At 44.8% G+C, this 23,014-nt stretch overlaps 1 protein-coding gene across 1 annotated transcript; it reads left to right on the plus strand.

The window, feature by feature from the left end:
- The first annotated feature begins 533 nt into the window (after positions 1 to 533).
- Positions 534 to 22,817, plus strand: MATN1 (matrilin 1). Its single transcript, XM_009961437.2, has 8 exons — positions 534 to 621; positions 3,765 to 4,111; positions 12,974 to 13,196; positions 15,723 to 15,848; positions 16,126 to 16,539; positions 18,465 to 18,617; positions 21,144 to 21,224; positions 22,768 to 22,817. Exons 1-8 carry the CDS (start codon positions 534 to 536, stop codon positions 22,815 to 22,817), a joined length of 1,482 nt encoding a protein of 493 aa, XP_009959739.1.
- The last annotated feature ends 197 nt before the right edge of the window (positions 22,818 to 23,014 follow it).

Raw genomic sequence — 23,014 nt, forward strand, 5'->3', positions numbered from 1 at the left:
TGGCAGACGTGGGGAATGAGAGATGATTTGTGTGACGCTATTCCCACCCCCCTCCTCGCACCACCGCCCCCTCCCTGGGCTTTGCCAGAGGAAGGACACAAGCCTGACACACCGCAGACCGTTTGCTTACTGGGGCAAAGTCCAGGATTTGCAGACAGGACCTGGTGATTGACAGGTTAACCCCAGTTCCCTAAGGCTGGTTTCACTGGTCCCACTGTTACGGTCCCAGATTCCCCACATACCATGCCGTTGCGGGTCTCTTTACGGCTTCCCATCCCCTTCGCCGAGCAATGAAGCCATTGTGGAAGGGATGGGGGCCGGCGAGGCTGGACATCCTCCGCCTCCCCACCCTCATGCAATATTTTCTCCTAGTGCTTCTTGCTTGTCCCTCTCCCCTCGGTGCCCACCCCTCCCCGGCACTTCACACGTGTCAGGGGCTGGCCCCATGCCTCCCCGAGGAAGGGCAGGTTAATACCTCTGGGCCAAGGCTCTTGCTTGCCACTCTGCATCCAGCCTCCAGCTCCTCCACAGCCATGGACAGGATTTTCTCTGCCTTGCTGCTCTCTTTGCTGCTCCTCCTCCAGAGCTATGGAGTTTGCGGGTCACCTCCGCAGCCGAGAGGTAAGCGGGGAGCTCAGCAGCGGGATGCATAGTGTCGGTCCTCTGCCTCCTGGCCACCAGCCTGCCAGGGGACTGGGAATGAGGTGAAGGAAGAAGAAATACCCAACATCAGTCAGGAAAGCAAAGGAGCTTTCTCAAATATTTTCCCAAGGCAGAAAAACCTGGAGATGTGTTTGCTTCTGCCCGTTGCATTGCTTTAAAGAAATAGTGGGAGGTCTGTACAGAGGCACAGCAAAGGTGGCATCAGGTCAGCCCTAGCAGAGCAGCAGCCTCGGGGCTCACTGCTTTTGTCTGGAGGAGGCCCAGGCAGGAGAAGGGCTCTCCTCTGCCTTCCAAACCTGCTTCTCCTCTCCACAGCTCTGCAGAGGGCTGGTTTTGCCCTTGAGGAGGTGTTGGCCAGACACCCCAAGCTCTGGTTAACCTCACTGAGCAGGAAGGTCTGTGTCAGGTTGCTGAGGATGGGCCTTTCCTCAGTTTTACTTCTTCCATTCATGAGCAAAATCCTGCTCGGTTTGTCTCTCTGAGCGAGGTGTAGCAGTCAGACGGGAGATGAGCTGCCTGCTCTTCTGGTTGCACGATCTCTAACTCCTAGTCCGCAATTAGTGTCAGCAAGTACCGAACACAAAGGGAAGGGATGGAGAGTCTGGTGACGAGGAAGCATCTCTCCTCTGCCAGGGGCAGGATGCTGCCAGGGGCTCCAGCCAACCTGCGGAACTCACCGCAGGAGAGGCAGCCAAGGCAAGAACTGCTGCTGGGTTTTAAAAATGTTTGAATGATCTTATGACGATGCATAACACATATACCTGGGCAGACTGACAGTTGTAAAATAGGCGTGACAGTGACTGTGGTGTTAGCTGCTGCTTATGAAGGGGAGTTTTCTGGTATGCTGACCAGTTTCTCCTTAGTAATTTGGAAAGGGAGAGTTATCTTTGCTGCAGAACCACTAAGCGCTACAGGAGTCAGGAAACTAAACAGACCAGTCATTCAACTCAGCCCTACTGTGAGCAATTGCTATTTCTATAATAAACACCTTTTAATTCTGAGTTACTAGGCAGGTTTCCTATTATTTTAATGAATATGGCAAAGATGCCCTAAGAGATAATTTCTGCTAAATCAGTGAATGATGTTCAGCTGTTCCTGAATAACTTCAACTGCGACCATTTCTTTAAAATAGAGAAGGATTTTATTTCTGATTTAATTCTGTAAAATAAACTATGCTGAGTCAAAACGACAATCAGAGCAAGCATGCCTGTCTGTCACCTCTTGGATATAGCCAAGGCCCACCCTGCGGACCCTGAAGTATGCACAGTGGCTGTGATCAGACAGGCTGAAATCCTAAATCTCCCATCTAATATCTCTTCTTTTCCCTTAAATATACTTCACTCTCATAAAAAGAGGTTAAAAATGTTACTTAGGGCAAAATCACAGAGCTTCCATGCAAAAAAGAAAATATACTTCAAAACTTCTATTGGATCCAACTGTTCCTAGGGAAAAAAAACAAAAACAAAACCAAAAACTTTTCTTCCTTGATTTGTCACTAAAAACAGAGGTGATTCATCAGCTGCAGTGGCAAAGGGGATTCTGAACTTTATTTCTGGAAGAACTGATTACAAGACTTTGAGCCTTTTTCTGTACCTTCATTTCTCACCTGTAAAATGGGCATAACCACCTGGTAAAGGGATTTGCCATCCTGTAGATGGACTGCCAACTGAGTTTTCCCTTCTTCTGGGATGAATTACGGTGGCAAAGTGAAAGTCACCCATATGGGAAAAGGTTACATTGCATTTTAGTGGAAACTAGAGCATCTGACAAAGTAACCACTGCCTGCTTCCCTTGTACACGCAGCATCTTTTAGAGAGACCTTTCTGGGAGCCAAAAGCAGATTCAGCATTAGCGTCTCTCAGGAAACTAACCTGATTATATTCTTTATGGATATATCACAGGGTATTTATTTTCATCTGTTTGAAAGACTGAAAGCTCCATTAGATTTCACACTGTGGACTAGCTATAATATTTATGTCATAATTTGGAAGAGATTTGTTGGCCCAAGAGCTCACATTTAAAAATCTGTCCGCAGAAATATCCTTTATGAGAGAACCTATATCGTCCCTCTCTGCAGAAATCAAATATTAACAGAGCACTTGATGCCCCTACAGAGACAGGCTAACTGATAGGAAAAAATCAAAAGAACAGAATGCTATAGATCTGGTGGGGAAAATGGGACAATTCATTTAGAAAATCATAAAAAATATCAGTCCTTTTTTATGTTTTGTCACAGTTGAAAATTAAGATGGAAAACAGCATGAAAATGGGAAATTAAAAAAAAAAAATCACTCAGCTCTTTGCATTGTTAATGCTTCCTGTTTATACTAGTTGCTTTCTACATCGGATATTCATGTCTTACTGTGGAGTTGTAGAGATTAACTATCAATTACACGGTTCTACATCTCTCTATTGTATTCCCCCTCACCAGCTGACAGAAATAAAACAGCGCTGGTCTTTGCTGTGTTACAGTATTTCATTATTAGTGCCACTAGCTGAAAAACGTGAGACTGGTTCATGCTATGTTGGTTAGTTAATCTGGGCATCTTGATTCACAACTGAATCTGAACTGCTGGCTTTCATGCTTGCTTCTTGTCATGCATGCCGAAGATATAATCTCGTTAATTAACATCCATGTGGATTGCCTATCCATGTCCAAAATGTAGTAACTCCTTTTGAGACTTTGTTTGATGCAGAAGCGCACGCACAGGCTTCAGTTCACAGCTTTATTCCCCCCTCCGTGCTGCCGTAAGTGAATTAAGTTTCATGTAGGCATTAGCAATAGCCTGGGGTGACAAGTGGGTAACCTGCTCCCCCAAGTGCAGTGCTGGTATCTCATCAGCTCGCTCCCTCAGAAGTACATGTTGTCAACCAGTAACCGTGCTTTTCTTACAGATGCTTTCCTATAAAAGGAAAAAGAACATTTAGAAATATTAGGTTAAAGTGGTCTCATTGGGCCTCTCTGAGACAGGCAGAGAAAGAATTGAAGCTTGCAGGTCTTCTACCCTCAGCTGCTACTCTAACAAGACCGTTCTTTCCCTCCTAGGATACTTTCCTCTTTTTTTTCTTTTATTTTTCTCCTCCCTCCTTATCCTTTCCAGGCACCCTGTGTAGAACCAAACCCACCGACTTGGTGTTTGTCATCGACAGCTCTCGAAGCGTGCGCCCACACGAGTTTGAGAAAGTCAAAGTCTTCATGTCCCGCGTGATCGAGGGGCTGGACGTGGGCCCCAACTCCACCCGGGTGGGTGTGATCAATTATGCCAGTGCCGTCAAGAACGAGTTCTCCCTCAAGACCTACCAAACCAAAGCTGGGCTCCTGCAAGCAGTCCGAAGGATAGAGCCGCTCTCCACTGGGACAATGACTGGCCTGGCTATCCAGTTTGCCATTAGCCGGGCTTTTAGTGACTCAGAAGGGGCCAGGGTGAGGTCTCCCAATTTTAATAAGGTAAGCAAATTACCTGTTTCTTGGATGCTCCTTCTTTCTTGTGTCTCATCATGGAGTGGTTGGAAAAATCAGAAAAGGAGGAAAGGTGTTTTTCTCTGTGATTGGAGTGTGTGGGGATAAGTCAGGGTTAATTGTCAAAGGTGGTAAACCTTTGGGAGGTGGAAACATCTCAAGTCTTCTTGAAAACAAAGGTCAACATTAATTTGGGCAGAGCTGGCCAGTTGTTGGGGTAAATTTAACCCAGCTTCACTAGCTCTCCTCTCTGCCTCGGATGTCTGTCCTTTGGGACACAGTTCCCTGCTTCCAGCATGCCTGCAACCACATACCACCATGAGACAAAGATTTCAGCCAGGTTTGCTGGGCATGAGCAAGGCTCATCTACCCAAAATATTGTAATGAAAATGCTTCTGAATCCACCGCAGTAAAAAACAAGGCAAACTTCTGGAAGTTTCCTTTGAAATGGCCCCTTTCAGTTGCAAATATAAAGCAAAGTGCTGTTTCAGTGTCCTGCATCGCTCTTCCAGTTTTCCAGAGGCTGGCTGATGACTGTGTTCTCCATTCTGGATATTCTCTTCAGGTGCACAGACTTTATTGACCATTTAGCATTTAAGGCTATGGTGGAGATTACCATAATTCTACATGTGGTTGCAATGGGCATCGCCGCTCCTGACTCACATTGCCTGTCCAGGAAGCTCAGTCTTTATCCCTCAGATATCTCATTCACCCTGACAGATTTGACCATGAACCCCAGCCCAATGACCGTCACCAGGAAAACTCTCTTCTGAGCCTGCGGAGAATGTATACACTTGACAATATGTATTTTAGCTAAATCATAGAATCACAGAGTGGTTTGAGTTGGAAGAGACCTTAAAGATCATCCAGTTCCAATCCCCCTGCCCTGGGCAGGGACACCTCCCACCAGAGCAGGTCGCTCCCAGCCCCATCCAGCCTGGCCTTGAGCCCTGCCAGGGAGGGGGCAGACACAGCTCCTCTGGGCAGCCTGGGCCAGGGTCTCACCGCCCTCACAGGGAAGAATTTCTTCCTTACGTCTCATCTCAATCTCCCCTCTTTCAGTTTGAAACCGTTACCCCTCGTCCTGTCGCTACCCTCCCTGATCAAGAGTCCCTCCCCACCTCTCCTGCAGCCCCTTTCAGCACTGGGAGGCTGCTCTAAGGTCCCCTCAAGAGCCTTCTCTTCTCCAGGCAGAATGACTCCAACTCTTTCAGCCTGTCCTCACAGGGGAGCTGCTCCAGCCCCCTGAGGATCTTCATGGCCTCCTCTGGACCCACTCAAGCAGGTCCATGTCTTTCTTATGCTGGGGGTCCCAGAGCTGAACACAGCACTGCACTCAGCAATTGTGGCATCGTTTTGTGAAAACTTGCTATAACATTTGATCTTAGTTCGTCTGCTTTGATCAAGGGATAAATAATAAGTTAAAATTTCTCTTGGCTTTTTACATAATCTAAATCGGCAAACTTGCTGAGGGTGCACTCAGTCCCACTGTTTATGTTGCCGACAAAGCTATTACACATCACCAGTCCCAATACCAACCTCCGAGGAACGCCACTTGTCACTGGTCTCCACTTGGACATTAAGCCATTAACTGCATCTCTTTGAGTGCCACCATCCAGCCAATTCCTTATCCACCCAGTGGTCCATCCGCCAAATCCATATCTCTTCAGTTTAGAGACAAGGATGTTGTGCAGGACAGTGTCAAATGCTTTGTACAAGTCCAGGCAGATGGCGACAGCTCCTCAACGTTGTGAACACACTTCTTAGGCCCTTATGTCCCATGCCAGCCCCACTGGCTCTCTGCTATATGAGACCAGACCAGAAAAATAATCAAAGGTGTTAGCAAACAGCTAGAGCTTTCCACCAGCTGAATAAAAGCCCAGCTGTTGAAGTGAGGAAGCTTGGGATTTTTCTCCTGATGTCAACATTTTTTGGAACATCAGTCACTTTCCATTTGTCTCATGGCTAGTAATGCTCTAGGGAAGGCAGAGCAGAACATGGAAAAGATGCTCAAGGGTGGAAAGCCAAAAATGATACTTAAAAGTGAAAACCAGGCACTGGTAAAGGTTTGCCAGCTCCAAAAATCAGCAACCTGAAAGCTCTGCTGTTCCGGAATTCACAAGATATCCCTAAAAATGAGATCGTCACCTACAAGGATGATCTTATTAGATGCCTTGTGTGCCCACTCACCATGTTGAAGGATAAGCAACTTGCAAATATGAATGAGTTCATTCTCATACGGTCTTTTATTGTGGGATTCACAGCAGGGAAAATTCTATGTACCCTTAGCCTAAATCTGGTTTGACACAATAGGAAGAAAACCAAGTCTGGTAACAGGAGAAAAATTACACTGCAAGAAACTTTCAATAAGTTTCATCCACAGTCAGCTCCAGAGAGAGAAGCTCACCTGATGAGCCATCATGATGACGGCACTACTCAAGCTTAGGAGTCACCTCATGCAAAATACAAGCCCAGGCATCGCAGGGGAACTCCAAGACCTAATTGCAATGTTTTTTATTGAAAAGGAGTAACATCATTGGTTTGTTTGTCAAATTCTTTGAGGTTCACTGAAAGAAGCCATTGCAAAATTGCAAGGCACTATTAATATTATATTGTTGCTATCATTACTTTTTAGTAAAGAGCTTAAAAATCCTTTATGTGCAAGACTAATTGTTTTTCATTTGGCTGAACTACTTCAAAGAGATTAAGCGTGGATTCAGCCTGTAGCTCAAATCTGCTATTTTCTAGAGGTTCAAGCAAACCGCCTGTTGCTGCCAAGGTACATTTTGCTTTTCCTCCCTTTTCTAGCAGCAGTAAGTCTGCCGCAGGGTCACAGAAGAGGCAGCAGCGACCCATGCTGCCCACTCCCACCACTCCCAAAAGGCTTTGGAAAAGATTCATTTCTCAGACAGCTCAGGGCTGCCCAGTTTCTCCACGGATGACTTCCCTGAAGAACTGTTTCAAATATGGCATGGGAAAGTGTTTCCTCCGGTGAAACCACTCCAGGGGAGCTGGTGGGAAGGTGACGGGTCTGCCACCTCAGCCTGGTCAGAGCACTCTATGGCAGAAAAACATGAGCAGAGTGGCAGCTGCATGTCTCCTCTAAGTGGGATCATCCATCACCACAAACAGTGTCTTTCTGTCCAGAAGAAAAAAAAAAAAAGTAATGGGAAGTGTTTGTTTTCACTGGGTATTGTTTAGCACAGACAGCTGAACTGAAACAACAACAAAAAACTTATCTGGATGATAATCTCTGTTTCTGCTTTTCAGAAATTTTTACTCAGATTGAAGTGCAAAAATTGCTTAATAAGATAAAAAAAATCCCAACAGTTTGAATGCCAGACCACAGAAACATTTCACTTCTTCAGTATTGATAGGCAAAAAAGACATTTACTTCTCACTGCTTCCAATACGCCCTTGCAAAAAAAGCTTATTTCTCATCTCACTCCATGAATTGTTTCAACATCCAGAAGTTCCAGAAGCTCCAAGCAGGAGAGAGGTTCAGATGTGCTTGTCCTGCCTCCTACAGTGTCAGCAGTAGCTGCCCACTGTGTAACAGTAAATGCAGTAGCAGTCAAGAAGGGGGTGGATGCTGCTCCTTTCCTCGGAGACAGTTGGCTCTCACTAGGGGAATGACTACAGCATTCATTTCCATGCCTCACGTCACCAGACTTCCATCCAAAGCTGTTGAGCACCTTTATGGATGGATAAGGGTGCTTGAAGGCTGCCAGTCAGTGCACAAAGGTTTCTTTCCAAAAGCTGGGAGCTGTCGCATGGCTGCACAGTAGCACAAATTGCAGGCGGTTGCTAATTTGCCATTAAGTGGCCTTCGGGATGTGACGACTCAAGGTTGTCGCTGGAGAGGAGCTCTTCCCCAGGCTCCGCCGCTTCTACCCTCATCAGTCCAGAAGATTTACTTGTAGGGAAAAACAGTCAGGGGCACCAAGGTGGCTGAAGCCATTCTCCTCTTTTTGACACTTGTCCTGTGAGCAAAGGAGGGTGGTGGAGGAACAGCAAAGGGAGTCAAGACTGTTCCGTGCATCTGCTGTCTTCCACTTGATAAGCTCATTGCTGGAAGAGCAATTCCAGGGCCCTCTGTGGCACCAGTGATCCCACACTGAGCACAACCCTGATGCAGCTCCAGCGGCACGCACAGAGTCCTCAGACCTCTGAGCTGGGCAGACATCTTCACCCAGTAGATGGGGGAAAGCAAGAAACAGGAACCCTACGGCCAGTCATTGCACCTAGAATAGTACCTGGGTTATGAAAGCAGGATCCTAAAAGAGGGGTTTGATGTCCAGTCTTGTGTGAAGGCAGCTCCCATTGATTTCACTGGTTTTCTCATTATTTACCTTTCAAATGGAACAAGTAATGGGATCTTTTTAGATTTGCTTTCCTCCAGGACTGCTACTCAATCCATTCACAACCCTCAGACATCTCACCATATTTCTTTATTTTCACATGTCTTTATCTAATCCCTCAATGTCTGTTTTAAGATGAGGTGGCCATGTGTAGGTCAGGACTGGGACACAGTCCTAATTTATGTAATACTATTATAATACTTTCAGTATTAGTCTCTATTTTTCTCCTTAATACAGCCTGACACCTTACACGCAGCATTGACCATTACTGTAGATTGAAGAGACATTTTCACTGAGCCATCTATGAAAATGCCTGGATCTTTATCTAAATAATCTCTTCCACACCATTTAAGTAACCCATTTCCTTGTGCACTTTTTCCCTGCTCTTGTCTGCTCTGCAGCTGGGCTGCCAGACAACTCAACATACTCTTGCAATCTTTGTGGTTTGCTGTCATCTCAATACACATAAACAGGAGCTGCCATGTCCTGCTAATACACCAAACAAGCCTTTAGTTTAAATATCAGAACACTTGAAAAAAAAAATCCAATTTATTTAGTGGCTTACTGCAGTAGTGGGGCTAAAGTATCAATGTTTCCGTGCACAGTGGTACAAAGAACTCTAAAGATGCTTTGTCTGCCTGAAGAGTTATTTCCTGAACATCTAAAAAAGCAGAAGAATGGTAATTGTCTTTTTCATTATTTATATTAGACATTAAAAAAGAAGAAAAAAAATTCACTCCAGGCTTTTCCCTCTTTCGTTCCATTTTGGATCTGGTCAGAGACAAAGTCACAGAAAGGTTGAGGCTGGAAGAGACCTCTGGAGGTTGTATTAACCAACACCCCTGCTCAAACAGGGCCATCTAGAGCTGATTGCCCAGGACCATGTCCAGATGCCTTTGGAATACCTCTAAAGGGAGAGACTCTAAATCCATTTGCATTCCTTGATTCCCTGGTTGAGAATTTTCATGATGCCTTGAAGTCCAGCAAACATTTGCCTTCTGTGACCCTCATACTGTTCATGGTGGCCTCACCAACCGCCTGGGAGGATGAATAGGTCATGCACTAATTTAGGGAGATGAAGCTTCCAGAAACATTGGACACGGTCCTTGCTCCTTCACACAACAGAAGTCCAGCAAGACCTTGTGAAAATCTGTGCTATGATTGTCAACCATGTGGAACAGTGGTCAAAGCATCACAAGATTGTTTGATCTTGCTGTGCTCTAGGCAGTAAACGTCACCCCAGGACTGGGAAAAGCACTATTTGTTGCTGTAGGAGCTCAGAGTAAAGTCTGTTTATACCTTTATCAAACACTACAGGGGTGCCCAATTACTTTTATCATTCTTGAGGAGGAACACAAATAGAATGTCAAATTGCTGAGGAAATCAAGGGCTTATTCAACTTTCTGCCCAATTCCCCTTTCAGTGCTGTTACAACATTCATGTTACACACTGCATAATGAGACACAGCTACCTCATTAGCTGCTGGGTTGCCTACACAAGGCAACCCTGAAATATAAATACCTAGGGATGCCTGTGAATGCGCTGGTGTCTCAGTTAACCAAGAATAAATTGTGTCATGAGAACATGGGGGATTTCTATATGACAGAATTAACACAAGAAGGACCTAGAAAGCTAGGAATTCAGGGGAAAATGAAAGGCGGCAGCTAAAATGAGTAAAAACTTTGACCTTGAAAAGCAAAAATTTCTGAGTTTCCTTAGAGCAAAACTGGAGATCCCGTTCAGCTATTTGAGAGAGCAAAAGCGTTCGCCCTTTCTTAACTTTCCTCACACGGCTACCTGCTGAGTCCAGCACAAGCCTTCCGCCGCAGAGCAGTGTCAGCCTCTCCAGGATGCAGCAGTTGCTCCTTTCCTCCAACCTGTCTCTTGGTTTTTACCAAACAAGGCACATACCAAGGCTCTCAGCTTTTCAAGTGAGACATTGACCTTGTCATAACAGAGAATTACAGAGATCCTGGGACTGCAAATAATTTGGAGGTAGATTTAAAAAAAAAAAAGGATTTTTTTTTTTTTACTGGAACTCACTGTCTCAGGCAGTCAGGCAGGGTGAATGTCTTGAGGGGGAATCCTAGGAAAGAAAAAAAAAAAAAATCAGGATTTCCTGATTATCAGAATAACTACATATGAGAGCAAGGTGACTTTACACTTGTTCCATTTCTTACACTCTTTCTGTAAGCACCTGGCCCTGGTCACGGTCACAGACTGGATCCCTGGCCGGTTGGTGCTTGGTCTGACTCACTGTTATGTTCATTTCGGCCATGGGTTCACTGATTAATTCCCGATGCCTGATCCAGACAATTTGTACCCAGAAGTTTTGTTTTCTTCAGCAGCAGGTCAGAAAGCAACATGAATTTTGAGTGCTCTACCGTGGATTTTCACGTAGATCCATTATGAAGTTCTTTCCCATCAGATCCAGATGTGGATGCTGCTGCCAGACACCTCCTGGGTCATACCTGGGGCTCAGGCCTGTGTGAAGATGCCACCCTGACGTGAAGAACAAAAGGAACGGATTAAACTCGGAGAATCACTTTATTTAGACAGAGGAATGCCAGGAGGATGTGCAACACCTCCACCCTGTGACAAACACTGCGAGAAAGACACGCAGCTGCCGACAGAAACCTGTTCATAGGGTGGTGTTGCTCGCAGAAGCTACTTGATAATACATCTTGTTTCCTGACAGGCTGGCTTTTGATAAGCTCTAATTGGCAGCCCCCTTCTCAGAGCTGCTGGGTGTCTGCAGAAAGCAGAGCTGCTTAACCAGCTGCTGAGCAGCTGAGTCAAGGGCTCTCTCTCCTGGCAGAACGCACGATTGCATGGCTGGAGCTGGTCCTTGGCTTGGCTGCTGGTCCAGAAAGAGCCCGAGCGCTCCTTTTGGATCAAGCTTTGATTGCCGTGTTCATCACCCTTTACAATACGCACCGACACCTGCCACAGGTGACATTTATCCTTATCTTGGCCACAAGCAGAAGAGAAATACTTGCATTTATTTATTTATTTTCCCTTGGAAGAGGCCAGTTACAGAATTGTGATGCTAGTAGGAATTTTTAATTTTGTAGCCCTTAGGAAGTGCAGATAAGCACCTGATCTTACAGATCTGCACCAGATTGAAAAGCTCTACATTTTTCCTGGTTCACCAATATTTTGCGTAGAAGCAAAGCTCTGAATGGGGCAGCAGATTACTTTAGTATTGCAGTATTACTCTGGGGTAGATGACAGCAGCATTCAGCCATCCCTCAGCTGAAGGGTGGTCAGAGGGGGAAGGAGCCACTTCATCTGCATGTCCAGCACCCCTTGGACATGTGGGGCAGGGAACCCCACTCCTGACCTTACCCGAAATTATTTTTTTCCACCTGAGGATGTAGACCAGCTGTCACACTGTCCTAACTGAGCAGCTGGCGGGTCTGATTTTATCTTCAGAAAGATGAACAGCATACATGACGTAGAGGAGAACAGCAAATACTGCCGTAATGATCAGATGATAGCTCATTCAAACCCACCGTTGCTGCCAGATAGATTTTTTCCTGTGTTTTTCATTTGATGTTTCTGTACTTTCTATATTACTAGGGTATTTGTCTGCAATGTGGAGTTTTTTTCTGCTTCACCTGCTCCTGCTTATTATATTTCTCCATACTGCATTACATCCCAATCCCTTGCTCTGGAGTTGACAGTGGTGTCACAATAAAACAGTGGTAAGGAAAAGTGGCAGGAGGAGGTGAATTGGCAAAGAGCAAAACTTAAGGTCTTGTGGCAATGTCACTTACCAGAAGAAAAATAAAGAAGAAAATGGACAAACTAGCAACAGGAGCAGGACCCTTGGAGGCTTTCCACTGGTTCAGAATTCCATCTAATCCAAGGTGAAATCCAGTTCACACTGAAACCAGCTGTCATTTGAATGCTCGTGTTAGTAGGGGTAGGATTTCATCTCTGCTATTTACTGGGAATCAGAAATCACAGCAGGCACTGACACACAGCGTGACCTTAGGCAGATCTCCTCCCCTCTCTGCTTCAGCTTCTCCATCTATAAAATGGGGAAAACTCTTCATCTCATGATGTTTCCATGACAGTACCTGAGATTCTTTAAAGTCCCATACCCAGTCAGAGTTGTCCTTACTGTCAGCTGGGGGTTCGTGAAGATAGTTAAGAGTCTGTCTTGAGTATTAGTTCACATATGAAGAACGTAACCTTTACTTTGGTTTCCTTAGGGGCGAGATGCACCAGTTGTCCCTTAATTAAATCAGTCAGGTCCCTGGCAGTTTAACCTTTCCAGCTCAGAAAGAAACAAACCCCACATAAAAGAATGGCTTCTGTGATCTCAGGAAGAACGGGAAGAGGGGGAAGAGGGAGTTTCATTTCCTTTTCCTTTAATTTTAGAAATGTGAAACCTGCTTTACTAACCCAGCCCGCTCCACAAACAATAGTGATATCAACGCCCATTCAAGCATACACCTTGCCTCTGCCCTCCTTTGCGTAGGTGGCGATCGTTGTGACCGATGGGCGTCCCCAGGACGGAGTGCAGGACGTGTCAGCCAGGGCCAGGGCAGCTGGCATCGAGATCTTTGCCATCGGGGTTGGCCGGGTGGACATGCACACACTGCGGCAAATTGCTAGCGAGCCCCTGGACGATCATGTGGACTATGTGGAGAGCTACAGTGTTATAGAGAAGCTGACCCACAAGTTTCAAGAAGCTTTCTGTGGTAAGTCCTTGCCGCAGCCCCAGGGTTCCTAGCCACGAGTCGCAAGTGGCTGCCAGCGAGCTTTTCACATGGAACTTGCATGTGTGACCATCCGTCATCCATCTGCTTCCTTGTTCAAGGCCCTGGGTCTGCAGGAGCACGAAGCAGTATGGAAGACAGATGCTCTTTGAAGTTGCCTTTCAAGTATTTCAGGTTTTGTTTAGGGAATTTCAGGTTTCAGTTAAAGAAATCTCCAGGCCTCATTGGCACAGAAGAGTTTGTTAACGTGACCCCCCGTACTCCTTGAGGCATTGAAAAAGAACCTGAAAACACGATCTTTATCTAAAAATCATTGTCTTTATGTTTAAACCTATCCGGGCAGTTCTGAGAATCTGGCTTGTAATTTCCCCCTCCAGTATCGCCTTCTGAATTCCCAGTTAAGCAAGGGATGCTTTCACTTCCCTGCTAGAGGCTGAACTGCCTTTGCCTGACTACGCTGCTGGTTTTGCAAGCCTTGTGAGGCAGGAAGCTCTCCTGGCTGGTGCAGTATCTAATGCCTTTCTGCACAGCATATAAAAACAGTCTGACTGTCCTACAAACACATATTCACTCCTACCTGAACCGGTGAATGGAGTGAGAAAGCTTTATTACTTTCAAACGTACCCACAAGACTGTAGGAGGTGGTCTATAAATATCCGTTTTATGTGCCAGCAAGAAGGGCCTGGGGGTTTTGCACGCCCATCCTGTCAAACCACAGACGTGTGGCAACATTTTTCCAAAGGTGCGATACACCGCAGTGCCTACGGCAAGGCACTGCAAACACATACACCCCGACGGACCTGTAAAACTCTCCGAGACCAATTTCTTCAAGAGGTGTAAAATTTCACAATTCAACTTCCAGGCTGAAAATGATGGGGGTGAGCAGCTTTTTGTCAAGGAAAATCTCCTCCTCTGTAGGAAGGAGGAAAATCTTGAATATAAAGTGAGTCATGTATTATAATCAGGTGTCAGTGCACCAGAAGCTCATGAAAGAGAGGAACAAATACTTCACACTAAAGGCGGGATAAAGACAAAATTTAAGAAGGTGGCATCCAGGCCATGAATATTTGTGGGAGTTTGTGTTGGCTGCCCTGGAGTCAGGAGTCAGCCAGAGATGGAGATGGAGACGGAGAGCCCTGACAATGCATTTTGAAGTTCTAGCATTGGTGTCATTCAAAGAGATAAAAAGAAAAAAAAATCCTTTCTGTGCCTTGCTTTTCAAATTTGTAACATGCAGGTTTTTTACCCCGTGGTAAAAACCCTCAGAGATGCATCCAAGGGAAGCACTGGGCTAAGGATTATTTTAGCTAACAGAGAATAGCGCCATATTAACTGCCAAGTGGGCTGTGACAGTGCTATGCAAGCAGCTGCACAAAACCGTCCTTGGAGATGTACCCAAACACCACCTGCTCTTGCAAAGCACGGTTTGTGGGTACTGGCAGCAGGAAGAACTGTGCAGCACTGTCCAAACTGTTTCCCACAGAGCTCAACAATCACGTGGGGAAAAAGGGACACCCTTGACGATCCAGCCACTAGTTAGACTAATAAATTCTCAGAGAACTGAGCCTGAGAGCCCAGTGTTACAGCCATCTGCATGATTAGTAATATTCCTAATGATACGACCTACATATATGCTGGAAAGATCTACCAGTGCTGGCACAACATGCAGAAGTGTGAATTGAAGGCCAGAAACTGTCAAAATACATGCAGAGCAGAGCGCAAACAACTTGAAATAATGAATAGAAGCCCCCTAACCTTGAAAGACTTTACACCACCTCCTATCATTCTGATAGAACTCAATGCTCAGTTTTCTACACAGATTTCCCTGGTATTTGTAAATTAATTTGCTTCAACCAGAGCTGTTTCCTTTCAAGTTTGTTTTCCATCATTATTGCTGTAGCTGTGACAACGTTGTCAGTTACTGAATGTTGCTGGCTGAGACTGCTGCAATTCAGCTTCTGTTTGCTCAGCATCTCAAGAGTCAGATCCAGGTTAACATCAGCAGGCAGAATTGTTTGTAGAGAGAGAATCTAAAAGCTACACATGTGAGGGTATCTCTGAAGTGAATTCCAAGTATGTTTGCACATGAATCCCATCCAGGAAAGACAACTGTACATGGGGCTGAACTCACTAATCGTAATTGTACTACCTAGCTGGAAAAAATGGGTATTGGCCAGCCCAGATGGTAGGTTGGAAACAAAATCTCATCCAGTAGCTTTGGAGGGTGAAGTATATTGTGATATGCTTGACAGACAGATGGTTTTTGCCCTTGGTATGGAGATTATTTCTAGTCCTGGCTGTGTCTTGGAGTCAGGACACTTGTGAAAATTTCTCCTTGCCTCTTGTATCTCAGTCATTATCCCAGAGTAACGACCTCTTGCTGCAGAGCGGATTTAGTTATCACTGAGTGTATGGGACAATTATCACGCTTTGTGCATGAGCTGAGCAAGGTCCGGGTTGAAAAGCCTTGGCACGGTCTCTGATTTCAATCTGCACCTTTGCTTACAGTGGTGTCAGACCTGTGTGCCACTGGAGACCACGACTGTGAGCAGATCTGTATCAGCACCCCAGGAGCATATAAGTGTGCTTGTAAAGAGGGTTTCACGCTGAACAATGATGGGAAGACCTGCAGTGGTATGTAATGATTTCCATTTGCACTGAGCCGAGCTGTGATTTGCAGGGGTATGGTGGGGATAGGATTGAGACAGGGTAGACGTGTTCTGTTCAGAAAAGGCAGAAAAGGAAACCATGTATTTATAACCAAGAATTATTTTGAAAATGTGTGAACTGTTGTTGAGTTTTGATTGATTAAATCTATTTCATTAGTGATAAAATGACACTATTTTCCTACATAACTAATCGGGGTCTTAGTTGCTGTCTTCTTTTGCACTCTCCTCATGTTTTGCTTCAGCTTGCAGTGGCGGGTCAGGATCTGCTCTGGATCTCGTTTTCCTGATCGATGGCTCCAAGAGTGTGCGGCCTGAGAACTTCGAGCTGGTGAAGAAATTCATCAACCAAATTGTGGACTCGCTGGAGGTGTCAGACAAACAGGCCCAAGTTGGCCTGGTTCAGTACTCCAGCTCTGTCAGACAAGAGTTTCCACTGGGGCAGTTCAAGAACAAGAAGGACATCAAAGCAGCAGTCAAGAAAATGGCCTACATGGAGAAAGGAACGATGACAGGCCAGGCTCTGAAGTACCTCATTGACAGTTCCTTTTCCATCATCAATGGAGCTAGGCCTGGGGTCCCCAAGGTGGGCATAGTCTTCACTGATGGACGATCACAAGATTACATCACTGATGCTGCTAAGAAAGCCAAAGAATTAGGTAGGTCTCCTGAATTGCCAGTGGCTTCTCCCTTGGACCAGGTACTGCATCTGGTATCAACCTAGGTATGACCCTTTCCCTGGAGATGTCTCTTACTTAGGAAAGAAACAGGTTACTATAGAGTGACTTTGTTGAGAAGTTGCCTAGCTGTCTTTGCACGCTCATAAAGAACTTGGAACAACTCCGGCTGGGGCTCAGACAGATCTTGGTTTGCCAGACGATGGTTTTTGTTTTCCCACAGCCCCTCTGTGTCTTTGATCTAAGTCTGCTGGAGGTAGCTCTGCTGGGCAGGATGGGGTTTCACACATTTGGTACAGGACACACGCTGGTCTAGCATGCTTCACACAAATGTGAAGGAAACGGCAGGGAGAAGCTCAGGATCTGTCTGATGTTGGTAATGAAAGTCAGGTCAGCACCACTGGTACTCATGGAGAGGCAAAGACAACCATCAGAGAGCCCTGTGGAGCATACAGGGAGCTGTAAGGCCAAATGTGTCTTGGCTGTATCAGCCTAGAGGCCTGGAAAATAAAAAGAAAACGTAAAACAATAAACAAAGCAGAGTAAGGGAGTAACTGTGGACTCATGTCCGAGTCCCAGACACAATAATAAGAAACACTCTTCAGCTTCTACTGGAATACCAAAAGGCACGGTGGCTACATATTGATATCTTTATATGTCTAAACACTGCGAAGTATAAATATCTTGAGATCTGCCCCTTTGCTGACCTGCTGAACGAGTTGCCAGTCTCCTGACATCTCTGTGTTAAATGGATGCAGCCCATGTGAATAAGCTCATGAATTGCTAAATCCTTGACTTCCTTTTAACTTCGGTTTCGACCACTAGATGGGACTAAGGGCTAGCACATAACAATAAAGGTCAGGTACGAGCTCACCAAAAGCTGATGTTTACAAAGCAAGTTGACATCTTATGGGGATGTTCAGCTTTTATAAAACCAAAGGTCCTTATAAACAGTATCTATAGATATATAGAATTTATTCCTCTGTGATGATCAAAATTTATGCCTTGTTTCTTCCTCCTCTCTTGTTCCTACACAGAAATCTCCAACATCTGTTCATAAGTTATTTCAGCGATAAATAGCTGAAATTCAGGGATAAACAACAAGATGCTTATAACTGGACTCCAAACATGTTCCTTGAGCTGAACTTTGAAAAAGACAAATACTGGGTACATCCAGAGGTAGAAAAACAAGGCAAAAAGGGGAAGAAAGGAAAGTAGTACCACTGCCTAGACATGGACAAGTAGAGACAAATATTTTGAAACAGGATTTAACTAGTATCACCATTCCAGTCAATGGCAAACCTGCAGTTCTGTTCAATAGAAACAGGTTTAAGCTAGAGGTGGCCAATCAATCTCTTGCCAGTGAAGCATAGTACCTGGACATGTTCTCAACTCACAGTATGGGGTGTTCTTGACGGATATATGAGTTGTGATTTTAGAAGGATACTCAGCTACAAGTTTGCTGAACCACAGGTCTCCATTGCACAGGGGACTTTGCCACTAGGCTGATTAATGGTGGCTGCAGGCTATTTTGAAAACTTGTGCTGTTTCCTTCTACTGTATTATCTCTTCCATATTAGTTGGATGCATGACCCTGTCAGGGTGTTATGATCTACTGTCCCATCTTGTATCTCCAAAATATTGTTCTTGTGGTGATAGTCGTCATTGTCTGGATAATTCTAGTAAGACTTTGCCTGCACGAATGTTTTGGAACCCTGGTTGACCCGGCTGAAAGAAATCGGTAATAGCAGAGGGTAAGTGGGTTAATTTCCCACTTAACTCTGCAGAGCTGTGTGGAGAGCAGGGGTCCAGAAGGTGAGCAAGGATGTACAAACTGACAGGGGGTGGGTACCATAGCAGCAAGGTGCTCCATGGCTGTCCGACTGACAGGCTCCCATTGCTCACAGGCTTTAGGATGTTTGCTGTGGGAGTTGGCAATGCCGTTGAGGACGAGCTGAGGGAAATTGCTTCAGAACCAGTAGCTGAGCACTACTTCTACACAGCTGACTTCAGAACCATCAGCAAGATTGGGAAGAAGCTACAAATGAAAATCTGCATTGGTAAGAGTGGGGGATTGGGGAGAGGGGGGATTTAGTCACAGCATTAGAAGGTTGGAAGCAGAAGGACAAAAATGCCCCTTCAGATGGATGTTACAAAAAGCTCTCTGTTCTCAGCGTATTGAATTGGCAGAGTATGTGGAAGGATCATGAGACATCAACATTCTGGGCTGTTACGGGAACCACAGCCACCCCTACACCTCAGCCATCTCTCCCTCTTACAAATTGCCTTCTCCTTCCTTTTTTCTCCATCTTTCTCCCCTTCTCTGCCTTCCTTTTCAGAAATTATTAATTCACGCTGTACCAGGTCCTGAGAATAGCTAAAAGCAACATAAGGAAATTCTTAATAATTATAAAAGAGAAGGTAAGGGTTGATTTATTTAGCTTAAGTTGAAGATCATCACAAAATTGGGCACCTGAGTTTAAGCTCACTAACCACTGGCTGCTTCTACAGTCCAACAGGCACCACAGGGACGACACATTTCAGGTCAAAATAAGCAGCTAGTATCTTCTACATGACTTGTAGGTTTCTAAATTTGGGCAACATGAATGCTAAGTTGCTCACGTTTGGATAGCCTAGTGAAGCAAAGGCTGAGAGAGGACTCAGTGGGAGACAGGCACGACAAGAGGAGGTAAAGAATAACATAAAATTTAAAGAATATTGACCTGTAAGTAACCCGAGTCTAAAAACGATTAAAAAAAGAGAACTACCACGGTTATTTTAGGTTTTTGTTTTAAAGGAATCATATGCCTCCTATGAAATATTAGCCCTTTGCAATCAATCTTCTTGATCAGGTAGGTTACAGTGAATCCCAAACACTCAGGCTTCATTTAAGACATTGAACACCCTGCGGCACTTCTGAGGCTCATCGGGTACTCTCTTGCCAAGCCCGGGTGCTCAGCCTCCTTTATCCTGCTAGGGGACTGTTGCAAGATACATTGCACACAGCCCCGATGGGCTCATTCAGTTCCCAAGAGAGCTCTGCCAAACTCAGCTCTACTTCCCACCAGTGTGAAGATCTGCACTTGAGTGCCCCACGGCCCCATGTGATGCAGAGATCTCCGTTGCTCCCACGGCATGCAGAGACACTCTACAGCTTCAACTGGATGAAATAATACACATTGCCAAATCTCATTTTTCCCTTTCTTTGCAATTTCTAACATTATTTATGTCAAAACAGAGAGATACCCATGTAAATATTACTGGATTAGCAGTAGGTGGCTCATCTGTTCTTCTCCCTGAGTGTACCCCAGAGAGCAAAAGTACTCAGGCAGTTAGAGGCCTTGCCTCAGGAAAATCAGGTTCAGTTTCTTGCATCCTTACAGCTGTCCTGGGTCATGCTCACAAGTGCCCTGTTCTCCAGATCCCTAAAGGTGGGACCTTCCTTTCCTCCTGGAGAAGTCTGAGAGGGACAACACCCTCCAGGGTCTTCTGTCTGCACAGCCTGGTAGCCAGGCTTGCAAGACAGAGACTCTCTTTGCCATGGCTACTTTAAAAAGTAGGAGTCAATCCAAGAACATCATGGGAGCTGTATGAAAATCCCCAACATATTGTATTTAAATATCTTCCAAGAATGTAAATACATTTAGGCTTCGGCATTCAAAAAAAAAGTAAAAATAATTTTTGGAAAAAGTGTTTGTTTGTAAAAATATCAATTTTGGTAAATATCTTAACATATGAGTTTAAAAAAAAAAAAAAGAAAAGAAAAGAAAAGAAAAGAATTATTTGTCTTTGTTTGATTTCCAGTGCCAGCTTGTATTTATCAACAGATGGCTAGAAATCTTCTCTTAATAGCCAGCTTTAATTTACTCATGACTGGTTTAATCCTGCTGTGGCTTTTGTGCAAGTGATGTTCTTTCCCTTAAAAAGTCCTTCTCCTATCTACTCCTCCAATTTGCTAGGCAGCTGAGCTGACTCAGTGTGGTCTTGTAAACATCTCCTTTCTTTTGCCAGTCATCTCCGTACCCTTTTTTCCTCCTATTCCAGTTTAAGTTAATTTTTCTTGAAGAACATATGTAAATTATTGACATAGATTAGCAAACTGATTAATGCACATTGCTCCACCTACTCAAGAAATGGACTACTGAAGCAAAGCTCAAACAAGTCTTGACTCTCAGACAGTAGACAGTGCCTCCAATTTTTATTTCGCAAAATAAGAGTATGGCCCACCACGGTGATGTTATTGAGAAGACAGAGGTGGTTTTGAGCACTGTATTTGGTCAGATTCAAATTTTTTGAGCCAATTTTAAGCATCAGTAGTAAAGCTCAGTGGTTTTTCAGGAAACTGGAAATCCAGGAAAGACTTTTTGTGCACAGAACCTGGCCTACATAACAAGAAAATGTGAGATTCTCTAGTCACCCCAGGTTAAAGCCAGAAGTGATCAGTCAGATAATTAGAAAGAATGATATTTTTACTTCCTTCCTGTTTCTGATAAACAAGAATTGCTTTATTTCACTTGTCTCTGTGATTTTGATGTAATCCTTTTTTTGTGACAGTTAACTCATCTTCTTGATATTCTGATCCACAGAGGAAGATCCATGTGAATGTAAATCTATTGTGAAGTTCCAGACAAAAGTAGAAGACCTCATAAATTCATTGCAGCAGAAATATATCCTTCAGAAACTGTCTTTGTTCTGAACTCAGTGGGTTGGTTTGTGCTTTTCTGGAGGGACCAGTGGGGAAAGTCTACTCGTGGGGGAGGGAGGATGAGTAGGTGTTCACAAGACACCTGGGTTATGAACGTGTGTAAAAAGAAAAGTCCCTGCACCAGAGTGAATAGCTACTTGTCTGGCACAAAATAAGTAGACCAAAAGCTACAGAGCCAAAGTAGAACGTGTCAAACCATTGCAAGACAGCAGTGAGCTGTAGGCACCAAGGCCTAGGCCAGTTTTTAGAAAGATGCCTCAATGATGCCAATGTCACATGTGTGGAAGCGTGGGTCATGCATGAGGGGATGCTGCTGCGTCTGCAAGCTGCAGGTCCTGGGAAGCAGGCCAGAATGTGAGGGCTGGAAGCAGCAGTGGCTAACACTGCACGGTGAGCAGACAAAACCTCTGGTGCACACGTGCAGCTATTTCACTCAGTCGTTAAAGCTCCATGGATGGGATTCTTTTTATGACAGTAAATATCTACAATGCAAACATCTGAGCTGGCTGCCTAAATTCCTCCACAGCACTGAAGGGAAAGAGGGTCTTCTACAGCAAACCACCTCCTACTGTACAGTTGGTGGTCTGGATAAATTCAGATGGATAGGTCCGAGAGTCAGACAGGTAGGTCCAAGTTCTCCCAGGTGGCTAAAACTCAGCTCTGGGAGACTTAAGTCTCAAGCAATCATCTCCAGTGAGGTGAGTTGGATCCCATCCGAACTGAGTTTGTGGGACTGCCTTCTGCCATGCTGGGTCTTGTCGTGTCGCACAAAGACCATGAATAAGTGGCTGAAAGAGAAACAAGAAAACCGAAAAGGTTGTGAATAAAATTCAAACTTCTCATGGGGAGAGGAATTAGTGAAACCTTGGGGTGGGCTCACGCAGAGCCCTGGAGATTTTTCATTACTGAGAATAAGGAAAAGAGTATAATTTTAAAAGCCATGTTCTAATTTATTCACACGTTTCTGCGCTTTGCTATGTCAATTGCACAGTGTATTTTCTACTCTTTAACTCAAATTGAATGAAATCCATGACTTAGGTTATGCAAAAAGTCAGAGTAAACCAGTAGTTCTCACACAGTGGGTTGCTGCTCCCAGGCACACCTTGAAAAGCAATTAGTGAAAAGAGCAGAAAATTGCCACCCACTGTATAACTCTAAGAGAAGCACTCTGCTCCACTCTTCATGCAACCCGTACTGCTCAAGGTCAGGAATTCTCTGTCAGCCACTCGAAACTCCAATCATTCTCAGTTTTTACTCTTCCTTTCATAATAAATGTATAGGTGCATGTGAGTATGTGTACATGCATGAACATGTTCTACTTTCAATAAAAGCTCATCAACCTGAACGTTTCTGGAAATGCCAGAGCAGATGATGACAGCATTCCTCTGCTGCCTGCTCCCAGCAAGGTAGCTCCACTGGTCATCTGTTCTGCAAGCCAGGGGAGGACTTGAGCAATGAATTGCTAATGTGCACTGTCATTTTTTTTCCCCTTAACTCTTGCTCACTGGAAGCTGTGGCGAAAAGGATCGAAGCCCTGGAGAACAAGATCATCTAAGACCCCCAAACAATATTAGTTCCCTCCTTCCTAATGTAACAAAACTGGAACTCCTTCACTTATAACGGAGGGCAGCTCAGCCACAGTGCTATGGCCAGCTTGTGTTTTTTTTAAAGAGTCTAGTCTACCTGCATTTGTTTAAAAGGGAAGAAGTATAACAGTAGAGCAGACATTGTATAAAGGGCATATATTAAAAA

Source organism: Leptosomus discolor, chromosome Z (genome assembly GCF_034619465.1).
Source record: "Leptosomus discolor isolate bLepDis1 chromosome Z, bLepDis1.hap2, whole genome shotgun sequence".
NCBI classification, from domain to species: domain Eukaryota; kingdom Metazoa; phylum Chordata; class Aves; order Leptosomiformes; family Leptosomidae; genus Leptosomus; species Leptosomus discolor.